Source organism: Trachurus japonicus, chromosome 3, assembly GCF_045865225.1.
Source record: "Trachurus japonicus isolate A0001 chromosome 3, Traja_1.0".
Classification (NCBI taxonomy): domain Eukaryota; kingdom Metazoa; phylum Chordata; class Actinopteri; order Carangiformes; family Carangidae; genus Trachurus; species Trachurus japonicus.
In genome coordinates, this window is record NC_140909.1 from 14,476,820 (window position 1) to 14,492,376 (window position 15,557).

The 15,557-nt window shown below is 40.7% G+C and overlaps 1 protein-coding gene across 1 annotated transcript in view; it reads right to left on the reverse strand.

The window, feature by feature from the left end:
* Window positions 1–15,557, reverse strand: part of LOC146989734 (CUB and sushi domain-containing protein 1-like) — a 373,646-nt gene that overhangs the window by 277,152 nt on the left and 80,937 nt on the right. The window contains exon 2 of the mRNA XM_085763336.1: window positions 8,080–8,296. Coding sequence (XP_085619462.1) covers window positions 8,080–8,296 — 217 coding nt within the window. The remainder of the gene's footprint in view (window positions 1–8,079; window positions 8,297–15,557) is intronic.

Consider the following 15,557-nt stretch of genomic DNA (forward strand, 5'->3'; position numbering starts at 1 on the left):
AAAAAAAAAACTCTCATGTATTTCCTCCAGTGGAATTTGAGGTGGTCCATGACAAATAGTACCACTGGCTACTGTGGAAGTGGAGGCTGCAGACGAGGACAGACGTGTCCCGTAGCTGTAAACCTTCCCAAAATAATTTCATTAGTATGCACTTCAGCACAAGTTTGGTCTCAACTCATGGCCTAAATGTCATTTCAGTGGTTTTCCCCCCTATAATGAGAAACATAATGATTGAGAGATATTAATTTAGACAAAATTGAAAACATAACACTTGAATAAAATAGATACTTTGCCTTCTTCAGCCAAACATATGATTCTGGACACATAATTTGATTCTTAGATGAACATACTAAATAGTAAAAACTCGACTGATGTATCTACAGCTACAGTAGCAGCTCTCATGCTCTTACACAGATTACCAAGAGGGCAACTGCATGAAAAAGTCTATATCTATAAATCCTATAATCCAGTAATCCCATCATATTTGTGGTTTCTGTAATTACAGGTTGCCTTCAGACCAAGTGCGGTGATATAATTCTAGGAAATGAGGAGCACAGAGGAGGATCTCCTGAAATAAGCTGCAAGGGGCAGAGATCAGTGACAAAAACAAACACAACAAATGAACAGCACTGAAATCTGAAGAAAGATACAGATACTAAAGGAAAGGTTGATTTTTTTTTTTTAATTTTAGTGAACACTAATTGATGAGGGGACAAGCTTGTAGGTACCTATCGTAGGTAGCCTGAGTTAGTCAAATTAAGTGTATCTCTTCCAAAATGAGGTTCCTTCTTCATGTTTCCCTAAACATGTTTCGTGTTTCCTCGCTGTGGCAGAGGAACAGAGAGACCTCCCTCAAATTCTGATATTACTGTGGCAGTTTCACAGCAGGTTAAAAGAGTGCACCCAAGTGTATGTTTTTAATAGCTATATGCCACTGTTTCTTAATTACTTTGATAAAAGAAAAACAGCAATACTTAGTGCCACAATCACTTTACTCCATAATTACAGTAATAATGTGTATCTAACACAGGTGCAGTGGCTGCATGTTGCTGCAATGTTTTCATTATACAATATGATATTATTGTTTCTATTATTTTGTAGATGACGTGTTAATTTACTCATACAGTATGCATATGGAAGATTATTAACAATGTCATGCAATCCAACACAGCGACAACAACATTAAAATGGAGGGCATCGTAATGAAAGGTGTTCCCAGTATTCTGTCCACCCACACTGACATATATAGGGACACAGTGCTCAGTGTTGAATTATGGGGCAAAGTCTGTTTGTTATCAGTGCACAATAAACCCATTTCTTTGGCCACAACAAGTACCCCAGCCATTGTGATGGAAATTAGCTCATCATGTGTAAGTGGTAATTATTTTTTTAATTTCTAAATTTCATTAATAGCAGAAATATGCATCCGCCACAAATCTTTCCTCTGAGCGACAATATGTGAAGCAGTTTCTCTTTTGATGGCATATCTTTTATCACCATTGAGCTTGTATAGATGAGATTTCTAATCTAGATGATGTTTGCAAGCTTTCAATTCTATTAGATATAAGTAGTACTGCAACCTTCTCTCCATATGTCAGCTATTCTGCCTTAGGAATCAATGTTTATTGATATTGTTCATTCAGGAAGCAGTATGGTGGTTGTATATTATATTAGGGTGCAGAGGCCTGGATGGTTGATGTATAAGCAAAGGGGAAAAAAAGACAAAATTGCAGAGTCTATCCTTTTATATTTTATGTGATATTGGCCCTTTCAGAGTTCTAACCTACAAGTTTTTGCTAACAAGGTTTATATATAAGGAGAAAAAAAAAACATTGGCATTATTTGGAAAAAAAAATATCCCAATGAATAAAGAGTATTGCAGGCACTAATGCACATGGCAAATGTTCATTAAGACATAAAAGCAATGCCCTTTGAAAAGAGGACAAAGGCTAGAAAAGGGCAGGGATGTTTGTGCCCTGTGCTAAATAAATACGATGGCAAGAAGTTTGTGGACGAACTCATTAACTTTCTGGAGCGTGGGTCACACGGAGTACAAAAAAAACTTCTTACAGGGATCAAAAGGTATCACTTAACTTGTGAAATTGCAGGTCCCAGCACGGCCTGACAGACCGGACCACTTCTGCAAACGCCTCATGTGCAGCAATGGAAATACGGCAAGCTGCTGACACAAGCCCCAGAAGGTACATGACACAAAGCATAAGAATGTCAGCGGCTGGCCTTGCTGTACCCTCTGACCTGACTCCATAATGGCGCTCTCTGCTTCTGAGAAAATAACTAAAAATATGATGAAATCCAACAGAACCCTAAAAAATAATATCTTTGTATTTTCCTTTAATAGTAAGAGGCCTGGTCCAATTGGGGGTTTAATTCAAGGGGGTATGTGAAATTATGACTTTTAAAATATAAATACACATAGGAATAAAGACAAAACTAGTCATTTGTCCATGCATCTATGAAACTAAGTACATTGTGATCCGACACCACTGCAGGATAATATCTCTTAGTGCCTTCCAAAACTTTTCCAAATCATAATTATTTCTCTTTCATGATGTGACATTGAAATTGCTTTTTCGCTAACATTAGGGGAGCACCATCATGATTACAATAATAAACATGTTTTTCACCAAAACAGCACTAACAACTGTCAGCTGGAAACAGGAAATGAACAATGATCTCCCATATTAAAGGCTCCCCCCTCCCACCTCGCCCTCACTACGATTGTCTCATTATAATATCATTACTTTACTTCTGCCAAAGCTTCTGTTGTAATGACAACATCCACTAGAGGGCATTGTCAACATAACGCAAAGATGCGATGTTTTGGCTGAAACAGCTGATGATGTCGTTCTTCTTTGGGGGACAGTTTCACATTACTGCCCCAACATTTGCGTTCAGTAAACTGCTGAATTAAAGGGATAGTTCACCCAAAATTCAAATTTCACTCATTATCTACTCACCCCTCAGTGCTGGGAGCTTCCGCTACAAACAAGCTACAAACATACTTATTTAATTTTTTTCGGAACAATTTCTCATGTTGGGGCTTCAATACAAGAGGGACATTAGAGACGAGCACTATGGAGGTATTTGGATGTTTTTTGGTGTGTCTTTTTGGACGAAGAAAAGTGAGCTCCGTTCGCAACCGTCATATGGACATGCAGTGCTGCACGGAGCCCCGCTGTAACTCAGAGAAGGCACGGAGGACTCTGAAACTTCTCCCAGCCCTTAGTCGACATGAGGGTGAGAAGATAATGAGTGAAATTTGAATTTTGGGTGAACTATCCCTTTAAGATAACAAATCCATTTCACAGTGCCCATCTCACGACCATGATAATGACCAGTAGCATCACCAGGACAGTCCCGAAAGCTACATCAACCACTCCAGCAATCCCAGCAAGAAGTCTTTATCTACAGCAATAGATAATAAAACCCTCTGCACCATGATCACCACCTCCAGTTAATCACACATGGTTGGCATCTATGTGACCCCTCGGACAGTGTTAACCACTGGATAATGCACAAAATGTATGACTCAAAACAGTGAAAATGACAAACAACAGATTTAAACCCTCTATCCTTAAGATTGCGTAAGGAAGGACGCTGATCAGAACGTGATCCCAGGACACTTAACACGAGGAAAACATTACATCAGAGGCAGTTATAACACCAGCTCCTCTGCAATAAATGTTATGTTCCAAAGAGACTTGACTATCATGGAAGTGACAAACAGAAGAACCTTAAAAGTGATACTTAAAGTGATTAAATTCATCTTTTGAGTATCACTCACTCAGCCCTGCAGGCATGAGTGATAGCTGTAAAAAGTTTTACTTTCTTTACTGATGCAGAGCAGTGGTGGTGCTGGAATTTAGACAGCTATCATGGGGACAGGTTTTACAGTTTAAAAAAAAAAGTATTAAAAAGAAAAGCACACAGATACTTTCCAACTACTCCTTCAGCATTTTTCTCTGCTGTCCATCTTTATGTGCAGTAGGCAAAAAAAAACATCAAAACATGTTGAATTTTGGCAAACTTGCCTGTAAGGGAATGGGAACTTCAACAAAACGGACTGGTAACTAAGTAGTTCCTGTGACTTTCTCAAGACAAACAAGCAAGTTTTCCACTGTCAGAAATAAATATTTTCACATTGCTGACATCACTCATCAGAATGAGTGGGATGGAGCAGAGTTACCACTGCTGACGCACAGCTGGGGCTGGTGAGGAGAGGCCACAGATGCCGGGTCAGTCCTTCTTCTATATATGAGATTGCAGCACTCCCTACACACACAAGGTCTGAGGGCAGTTTGAGGGGTGGACCGCGAGAAAAAAAGAAAGATATATCCTGCCTTTTCGGTGCTCCTCTTTGTGAACAAAGACAAGGCAGTCAGCTCATGTTGCCTTCATCCCACTGTCCATGTGGGCAGTCTCTCAGCAAGTCTTACACCATTCAACCAGAAGCTGAGCGAAGGAGAGGGTTTGAGGTCAACGGGCTGACCGCTGCCCTCATGTAGCTCAGACAGAGAGCAGCGGGATAATTGGAATGAGCTCTTGCATGGTCAGGGTGAAATGTTTTATGTAAAAACATAAGTTACACTCCAATAAGCAAAGAGGGGACGGTGGATGTGATTCAATCGCGGCTGACGCTCAGCTGGAGCTGGAGGAAGCTTCGCAAGCCTGGCCGAAGCTTTGCCAGCAGTGACACACACCAGGAGGACCCTGAGGGTGCAAAGGAAGGCTGGCCAGTGGTCTCCATTTAGCACTATGCTGCCTGTCTTGAGAAATGTCCACACCATTCAGAGGAGTGCTAACATCAACAGAGCAGGGCTGAGGAGAGAATGAGCCTGCACCTTCCAGCTTAGTCACTTGATCTAAATGACATTGGGAATGGGTTCACTGCAAGAGCTCAAAGCACTTAAGGCCAGAAGCTGTGTAAGCAGCTAATACACCACTCTTATACAGTACTGATCTTTTACATTTGAGAGCTTGCAAGGGACAGAGCAGTTGAAATACTGCTGGTATGTATGGGTCCATGTCCGATAATGTGAGTGCCAAATAACTCCAGAGTCAATTAACACCTGCAAGTGGCAGCGACAGAGCCACCAGGCTGACAAAAGGTTGCAAGTACCGTCTCTTGCCACTGCAGTTCCACAAGCACCTTTTATTCTCATGCATTTGTGAATGGGCAGCCATTTAATGAGCAGAACAAACCCTTGAACCCTCAGTCTTTTCTGACAACAGCTCAGTCACAACAAAAGCACTGATTTGGAAGGAGGAAAGACAAGAGCATATTGTTGTCCTTCTGAGCCAGGGAAGGCGCTATCAGCCCGGAGGGGTCATCACATGCCACAGCTGTAGCTCTGGACAGCGCTGGAGATTTCTAGTGCAGCTGTCATCTCACACAGTGTAGGGCCTGAAGACAGCACACTCTGGTGGCTCCACTATCTCAGCAGAAATACGCCTTGGGCCAACAACTTTGAACACACACAGTCAGTAGGGGGTCCAAGGTGTACAGTAGTACCTGACAAGCTAGCCTTGATCATGCCGTCATCTGCAGAGTCTAAAGGTCTGATACAATCAAGTCAACTCAACTTGAATTTCTAAATTTATGTACAGTATTTGGAAGGTGATGAACTCCAGAAATCCTGGTATTTGTAAGAATTGGACTGAACTGAATGTGTGCCCTTAAACTGACCACAGCAGAGGCAGTCAGCTGAATAAGGATACATTTTGAAAAAGTAAATGTGGCGGAGAGAAAAGATGCATAAGTAGAAGCAAACAGATAGATAATCAAATAAAAGGAGGATTAAAAAAGTTTTTGGGGGGGAGTTTTAATTTTGTTTCCATATTTCATGTATTTTATCTATTTAGATTTTTTGGGGGTATACTTAACCACTGTTTAAGCTCATTTCAGAGAAACGAAAAGGCAATTTGGAAATAAACATAGTGAAGGATCTCATAAATGGTGTGCTTTGAAGTAGTCCTTTGAGCCTTGAGATAAGATTCACACCAAAGATCAGCAAGGCTAAGCATAACTTAACCCCAGACAAAGCCGTCTTAGTCCATTCTATTTGTTGTGTATCCAAAACACAAGAATAAGGGAGCAGCGCACGTGAGATCACAGCAACAAAACAAACGAGCTGCTAATCTAACACCAGAAGCACCAGACTGTACAAATCATGGAGGTGATTCAGAATGGAAATTTGGGATTTTATTAATCACAGAATCAAAATACTCTGTAAATATTAAAACAAACCAATATTTCCCAAACTTTTAATACCCATGATAACAAAACTATTTTTTTCTTTGATTTTCTTTTAGATTGTATCCTTACAACCATGAAGAAGTCCTAAATCCTGGACCTTTATACATCTACACTGATGTAATCCATTATCTCTCATTAACACCTTTAAAAGTAATTGTTGACAACAGCCTTGGCCTCGCACAGAAGTCAACAACTATAGAGACAGCATCCTGACAGTGATACTTTGGTGTATACACCTCCACACAAAACCCACCACTTATCATAGTTTGCAGTCTTCACACTTCTTTTCCACAAAAAGAAATATAAGCAACATCTTCTATTCAAACACTGACAATGACACAGCTACACAATGTTTTCAAGGAAAAACGCACTGTTATCCATAACTGCACCACCAACCTCAAACACTACTTGGTGCGGTCCCAGCTCATCCCTCCTACATACGAGCTGAGCACTATGAATAAGCTTCCCACAGTTCGCCAGCTTTGTAGATGCCACTCTATCTGCCTTTCTGCAGCAATATTACAGTCCTACAACTCACTAAGTATGGATGCTGCCAATTCACCAATGATTTATATTTTCCTGCACATTTTTTTGGATCATCATAAAAGATTGTAGTTAATGATCCACTAGTAAACCCATTCAGCCTAGTGAGACTGATTATCTGAATGCTTATGAAAATACAAGACATGACAGCATACAGTGACTGTTGTGCCATTTGCCTTGTGTGTTTGTGAGTGTTGGTGTGCAACAGCTAAAATTGAGTTTTATAGTTTTAATAAAATACTTCTATAAATTATTACTCTTTGTCCTATTTATGGCAATATCTACATTATTTATTCATGTAAAAAAACAACAACACTCTCTGCTTCATCTGTACGGGTTTCAGTCATGTGGTTCACTTCATTTTCATTTGCAATAGAGAAAAATATATCTTCATATCTCGTCTCTGTTAATTTGCTGTGCGTATATTTGAAAATGATCAAAAAAAATTGCAGACTGGCATGTCAGTCATGTAATCTCTTCAGCGTCTTTCAGAGATTATGAATTCAGTCAATTGTTTGCCAACTCTATCTCCAAAGCACTAACTATGCCAGCTGCAACTTTGTTAATGTGTCCAACTTTCTTTTTTTCTTATTTGTAAAAGTTACGGATCATATTTTCAGAGCATGTGCGACGGTCGATCCATCTAGCCTACATCTCTTTTTCTTTTTATGTAATTTACCACCTGTCATTTATAAAGACATAAATTAATAGCCTTGTAATATTATGACTTTATTCTCGTAAATTTACGACTTTATTCTCGAAGTCTGTGAAAAAATGTTTTTCTCAATGTGGCCCTAATACTCCTAAATAATACTACATTTTTATCAAATACCTGTTTTTTTATAGTCCAATAAATGGTGTGACAGAGTTACTAAGTTTTTAGTACACAATGAAACAACCTTCCAAACCACTGCAGTGTCAAAATATATCCTTTCATAAATCCCAGTTGATTTGACCATTCACAAAAATGTTTTTATTCGAACTATTCATTAAATTTAACAGGAATTCTACCTATCTGACTGTAGACTCTTCGATCTACAGTCACCGTGCTATTTTCCATCTAAATGAAAAAAGAATTCAAACCTCTAATGTCAAAAGTAATGTGAATTTTGTTCAGAGTAGGTAAGATGAGTAGAGCTGAAGTAGAGACCAGGCAGTGTGAGTCAGGCAAGTTCAAGTGGAAAGAGGGAAGAGTGAAATTAGAGCAACAGAAGAGCAGGAAAGAAGATCAGACCGTAAATGAAAGAATTATTTCTAACCTCATTTTCAAGTTGCCCGGCGATGGTTGTCCATCGTAAACTGATACTATATCAAAGTCTTCCTCCAGTGCCAGCGTGACGAAGGTTAGCTGGATTCGGTTCCTCTCCCCTGTTATTATCAGCCACGTACAGTTGGCGTAGTTGGGATAGCCGTGGGGGAAACCAGGCGACTCTATAGTGCCATTCAGGCCTTGGACTACACCACCACACGATTCAGCTGGAAGAGAGAGATGACAAGAAATTATATTAAAATACAGGGAACTCAATTTTGCATTGTGTGGTAAGGTTTTAGATGAAACATCGTGCTTTGTTTGCATGCTACAGATTTCAAAGAAACAGACTTTGACAAATGTTACAAGGCTATAATGAAAAAACTTCAAATTCCATACAGAGTTCAAAACAAGACATAGACAGTGAATTTAGATTTATAACACTGTGATGAAAGTTAATCATCCTTTTCCCCCCCCAAAAAACCCTAGAATTCATGTAATGGCTTGTGCATTTGCAATGAAACACTAAGAGGAGCTTAAGTACACGCTATGTGCCAAGTGAAGCGTTACTAGAGTACTATAGCAGGAACTCCAGCATAATGCAGCACATGCCTCACATTCTCCCCTGACACTATAACATATGTCATATGAAGCTTTCATGCAAAGTGCCAGAGAATGAGTACGTACTCTGTATATATTTAGATTTCATGGCACTAATCCTTTAATCCTGACAGTGTTAGTGCTGCAATCTACTGATCTCAGACCAGAAATAACCTCCTGTGACATATACACTCATAGCCACTTAAGCATGAGCTGAATCTTGCATTGTGTTGTTATACACATTAAACATTCAAACATGTCTAAGACCTTAGACAACCTGTCGTCCCATCACACCGAGTTGATAAATGTAGCACTTATATCTTTTACACTGACTATTTGGACATACACACATATACACATACACCCCCACACCCACACACACACACACACACACACATTCCTTCTACTGAGTCAGTGCATACGTAACTATTTTCTTAGCCAAGCACGTCATGTTTTTCTTAAACACATTTGCCACACGGTGCACTCACAACATTTCTGCACGTCACAACAAACAGCTCAAGTTCTTCAACGTAGCGCACAAAATGTTACATCTAAGTATTCCTTCAAAATGTGTGCTGTGGTTATCATTATGTAACAACAACTACTCATTTAAACTTCTTTTAAAGTTAGGCAAACCTCATAGTCATACAATATGAATGTCTCCACTGAAAACTGGCATGAGGTGGGATATGATCTGGTGCCAGGGGTAAGTGCTCTTATGCTCTTCCAACACCTTTTCTTTTATCTGTGCTGTGCAGTATTTTCAGCTCTTGACATCCCCACTGAGTGTCAGTCACTGCTGAATATTGCACATACACACATGGAATGTATTTGACAGAAGCTATAAGGTATTTGCACAGACTCAGACACAGAAGAACAGACTCCACAGAGCTAGCTAAGTTTTGAAGAATTTATGAATAGCTTTTAAGTGTGAAGTTGAGTCAGAGGGAAAAAAAAAGGCAGTACATTAATAATAAAGCAGCTCTTAAAGCTGCCAAAAGCTAAGCTAATGTGTAACAAAACCGGTAAAGACTATACGTGTAACTGCGGTGGACAGAAACAAATGAGAATCAACAAAACCTAAACGAAAGAAGATACAAATTTATATCAGCTTGAACGCACTGTGTGAGGAAGGCCGATGCTAAAGAAAACAAAACAAAAGTCTGAAAACGAACCAAAGCTGACAAAAATGTAGTTACACTAAACATGAGGGGAAAAAACATGGGGGAGAAAAAAGTATGCAATTGTCAGTTTCTGCAGTTTGTTCAGCTGCATCAAAGACATAACAGTGAAGTGTGACGTGAAAAAGTGAAAGAACAAGAGAAAAGATAAAAGACAATCAGAGTTTAAGGATCCTCGTTGTGCCTCGAGTCTGAGTCTTCGCTCTCCTCCGCTCCTCTTCCCTCATTTACAGACTCTACCTTCACTTCTCTCCTCTCTCCTCCATCTTTTATCTTCTGCTGCTCTCTCCTCAAGAAATACTTTACACAGTTTACTCCTAAAGCTACTAGAATATACAGGACACGTAGCACAGTCGGAGTGTGTGTGTGAGTGTGTGGCCGACATGAAAGCCGGCAGTAATTGTTTCTCAGATAGCAACGGTTATTGATTTATTAACCTTATATCACACACTCTCGTTCACACACATACAGCAATGTGTTGTACACAACATAGTCAACCGACTGCTAACAAACTACGTATGCGTCTGTTTCTGTGTTTTGTTTTGTTTAGTTTTTGTCATTTTCTGTCAGAGAAAGATCAGAACTTGCTCATTGTGCACATTCCAGATGTTCTTGTTTGTCTGAAGTAACACAAGGTACACAAACATAAGTAAACACCTATACACAGGCCCAAATGGCCAAGCTGGCAGCAACGGAGATGCACACATGTACAGTATGTGCACTCACACGCGCACATATACAAACTCGAAACCATCTGGAGTGTCCAGATTAATTTCAGATTGTTCTCCACCGTCTTTCCAACCCAATTCACCTCTCCCCCTCAGCCGTCTTTGTGTCTGTCTCTCATTCTGTCTCCAGTTGTCTCTCTCTTCCTGTCTCTGGTCTCTTCTGCTGCCAGATCCCCCTCTGCCCACTTTTGAGCAGATGGGATAAGGAGAATTCAGCAGATATTTGCATCATACCGGATGCCACATTGAAGCACCATACTTGGGGCATTTCATGAAGAAGTACTTAGCGTAGCCTCTTTGTTGATGTAGCACTGTGTTCTTCCTCCCTTTAGTTTTCCATGCTTAGATTTTCCTCCTCTTGGCTGGAGAGACTGTCCGGTAACTGAAAACCATATGGTCAGTCCTTCTAACAGCTGTCCATGTGAACAAGACGACCAAATACTGTCATTTTTTACATGAGTAGTGTACGGTCAGCACGCTAACATGATCAAAATGACAAAATGCTGATGTTTACCCGACAATACCCAACTATACCTGTCATTCCCATAAAACAATCCCATAATCTCTATGCAGACCTTGGACCTTAGACCTTCTCTCTCTGACATATCCACATGGATTAAAGGGGAACTATACAAGTCTGGTCTCTTTTCCTCTGTGTTGCTAACCCTCCTCTCGGCCATGTGCTTTTCTTTTCATCAAAGCTGGTGAGAAATAAATCCATGGAGCGGTGGATAACATTATTTATCATACAGTATACAATGTTACGATTTGTATATTTGTGTAGTCTTATCTGTCATCAACAAGAGATTACGGGTTACGGGGCGCGTTTGTGTCAGGTGATGCAGATCTGAGAGCTGGGACACCGGGTAGGAGGCTCTGATCTTACAAGGTTGGTTTTCAGCCAAGAGATGCTAGGTGGAAGGCAGAGAGCCTCTACTCTCCTCCTGTAACAAGTTGCAAGTCATTTATTCAACCATCACAATTACTAAAGCTGTTTAATGTACAAAATGTAGCATAGTTAAGGTAAAAATCATGTAAAGTTCCTCTTTTAGGAACAACCTTAAAAAGTAAATCTCTTTAAGACTAAATTCTCAGTCACCCGTACCAATCAGTCTCTCCATCACGTTGTCAACATCAAAATCAGCTCTTCATTTCTTACCCCAACTAAGGTCACTAGAAACCTGGGTGTTTCCTGGTCGTGTCCCTGTGCCCTATATACAACATAAGGAAAAGTCAGTCCTCACCTCACTCAATATACCACCAATTCTTGGGCTAAGCCATTTCTCACTTCAACTACTGCAATGCCTGCAATGTCACTACCCATCGACCTACACCGGCCACCCATGGCTGCCCGCATCAAACTCTACTAATGTCTGCCTTCTGAATCTGCACCCATTCCCCTTAAACTCAATTATACAGGTTTATCCTCCTTCTCCACCACCATGCCTCTCCTAGGGATGTTGCCTAGAGAGACCAAAGTCCAGACAGTTCTCATCCATTGTTTCTCAATGGTGCATTTCAACATAGACAGGTCTCCTTGCAGTTTTTATAGCACATTTCACACACTTCAAGGCAAGGCAAGGCATCTTTATTTATAAAAAAAAAAAAAAGAAGTCAATATTGAAAGTATCTGCCAAAATGAGTGATGAGCAGGTGTCTTTACCTTGTTCTCTATCTAAGTTCAGAGTGTTAGCATGCTGATATGTGCTAATTATCACCAAATACAAGGTGCAATGGGGCTGATGTGGATTTCATTTGTTTTATAGGCATGGTAATCTATTTAACAGTTGCTAAGACCTTTTAGACCTTTTAGACCTTTATCACTCTTTTTATTCTGTAAACTAATTAATTAATGGAGGCCCCCAGTCCACCGACTCACACAAAATACTGTTTTCATCTGTGTGGCACAAAACATCTACTGTCTATTGTTTCAATCATCTGAGCCTGCCTACTAATTTGATAGAAAAAGGTTAGTCAGACAGGTTTAAATTTGTGTAATTTCGGTGTGCTGGACTGTCTCGTTGTCAGGGCAACAGATTAGAAATAATGTAGATACTCACAGAAACGCAGCAGGAATAATTATACATTTTCCACGTTTTCCTCTCTCTGTGCCCAACCTCCCCTCCCCCTTGACATGTTAACAAATGCATTAAACGATATTAACTCTGACTTTTGTTTTCGGTTTTCTAAGTGTGATGAGGTGAAACATGGCGATTGACCTGTCAACATCTAGCAGCGTCTGAGTGAGAGGAAAAAAATGAATACGATTGTTTCTGTTAGTGGGAGCTGCAGATAAATGTGGGTAAAAACATGCACGCATGCCATATGTCCATGTGTGCTGTGCACTCATGCAGACACCAGCTCGAAACGTTAACACACGCACTGTGTCAGTCTACATTAAAACACAGGGCTCAATCTGAAAGTTATATTTTACTTAATTTTTAACCCACAGGCTTTGCGGCTTTTCCCCTGTTTTTATGTCCACTTGAAAAAAAAGCATGTTTAAGATTTCAGGGCTGCACACTGACAGCGATGTTTGTGGTTTTTTCCATATCTAAAAGGTTTTCCCACGACGTACTGTAGTAGCATTCGAACCAAAGCAACTCGATTCTCAAGCCCTGCACAATAAAGAGTTGTTGGATATCTTCAAAGCAGAGAAATTTTTTTTCTTCATAATTTTTTCCCCCAACAACCCAAAGTGTACATTGTTCAGTAATGGATCGGGTCAGCGCAGAGATCTACATAACCGTGAGACAGATTGTTAAATTTTAGGTGCTGAGCAGCAGCGGAGAGGTGGAGAGCTCCGGTTGAACCTGACCCCAAGGTCCCCAGCTCATAAATCAAATGCCGGCCTTCTCTTTCCATGGCGTGCTGAGCCACAAATCAAATGCATCTTTCTAAGTTACGCTGTGTAGAACTATTGACTGCAGTGATTCAATGTCGGCTATGAAAAAGTGGAGGAGAGGAGAGGAGAGGAGAGGAGAGGAGAGGAGAGGAGAGGAGAGGAGAGGAGAGGAGAGGAGAGGAGAGGAGAGGAGAGGAGAGGAGAGGAGGATTTGTTGTCTGTTTTCCTGGTATCCTTGTTTTCCCTTTTCGCCTCTTTCCCACCTCTTCTCAAGCCCCCCACCTCCTCTTTTTCATTATCTCTGTGTCAGAGTCATTGTGTCTCCCCCACATTATGTTTGTCTCTCTGCAACCCTCCATCTCTCTCTGTCTTCCCTCTCTATCTCTTTCACTCTCCAACCCGATGTCCAGCCTTGCTCTCTTTATTACACCAGTATTATCACCATTCCTGTAACTCTTTGTGTGCATCTTTTCCTCCCTGCAGCTTAATTCGCTTCTTTCTCTCCAATTTCCCAGCTCTGTGTCATCATCCCCCCTGCCTCCCTTTCCTCCGTCTACCTCTGTCCTGCTCTGTCATCCCTTCACCCCCCCCCCCCCCCCCTCCTCCACTCTCTCTCTCACTCTCTCCACCCCCCTTTCACTACAATTATCTCTGTATTAGTATCACGGCATCTCTCCCTAAGTGTCATTACGTCTCTTCCACACTTCCTCACTATTATTATCGCTATGTCATATTGGAGCTGTCCTGGTGTCATTATATCTATCCCTCTGTGTTTCCTCTCTTATCCTGCCAGAGTGTTCGGTTGTTTTTATTCCACCCACTCACCTCCTATATTTATCACACAAAGAACAAATACCGCAACCTCTCTCTGTCTGTCTGTTTCTCTATCGCCATTTCTCGCACTCTCTGTCAGCCCACTGTCAAACAGTTTAAGTAAATGGGACTGCAGTTTGATTTGAGCGTTTGGGCCATTTAGCTGGTGCTCAGTGGGGATAAAAGCAGGTCTCTGGAAAATAATACCAAAGTCCATCTATGCAGTTAACTACTCTGAAAATAGTTTTGAGAAAGGCATTGTGTCCTCCTGTGAAAGCAATTACTCCAAACACTTACTCATCAGCCTGAACTTTTTGCAGCCATCACAACTCTGAAGAATTTGTGAGTGCAACTCGTTTCAGTGTTTGTTTGTTTTCTTATTACAAACACATTAACCAGTTCAGAGAGACTGGTTTGCAAGGCTTATCAGGGCTCCAGACTAACTTTTTTTTTTTACTAGGAGCACAGTGGCCCACAACAAAAAATTTTAGGAAATCTAGGGGTGCACACCGTAAATTGACTTGCAAAGCGAAAATACACATTTCTTTTTCATTCATGATCCTCATACATATGTCCTGCCACCGGTAATGACAGATAGCGTTGCCCCTTCCATGTTTCACCAAAAAACCCCAGCAAATTTACTGGTTGCAGATGCGCAGGTAGATGAAAAATGTACTTTCTTTTTCTTTTTTGTTTATGTAGAAGGGACAATGCATATGGACAATGAGTACATGAGTACTCAGTGTAAATACACCGGACTTAGCACTGTTGCTAGATTTCATCCGTAGTCCCCAAACATAAACCGGGTAACACAAAAAGGCCATAAAAACACGAGTATTAAATAGATTTACATGATTGTGGAAGGATTGGACATGACTGCACTGTCTCAAATTGCTTCCATTTAAGGGCAGTCTGGAGCCCTGCTTATCTTTAGATCACAAACTGCCTGCAGTTTCTCCTCCATGTGTTTACTCTTTGGGCTGAAGTCACACTGTGCAGAGTTTGCTTGTGCTGGCCAGTAGAAACGGTGTGAAAATCACATAAGTGCAGGCTGACAAACTAATGAACGCTGCACAAACAGTGCTGAAAACCCTACCACGCCCCTCGTTACACTTCGATAAGTTGATCAAAGAGCACGTTTGTCAAATACAAGATTAATATACTCGTCAGATGATGATAATGAGATGCATATAGGAAAAGAGCTAAAACTGTGCGTTTAATCTAAAGTGAAGATGATGAGTTAAACGAATGGTGACAGCAGGACATGTACAGTCACTGGTCACCATGACGACCACAGGAATGGAGAAGGGAAGAGACATGT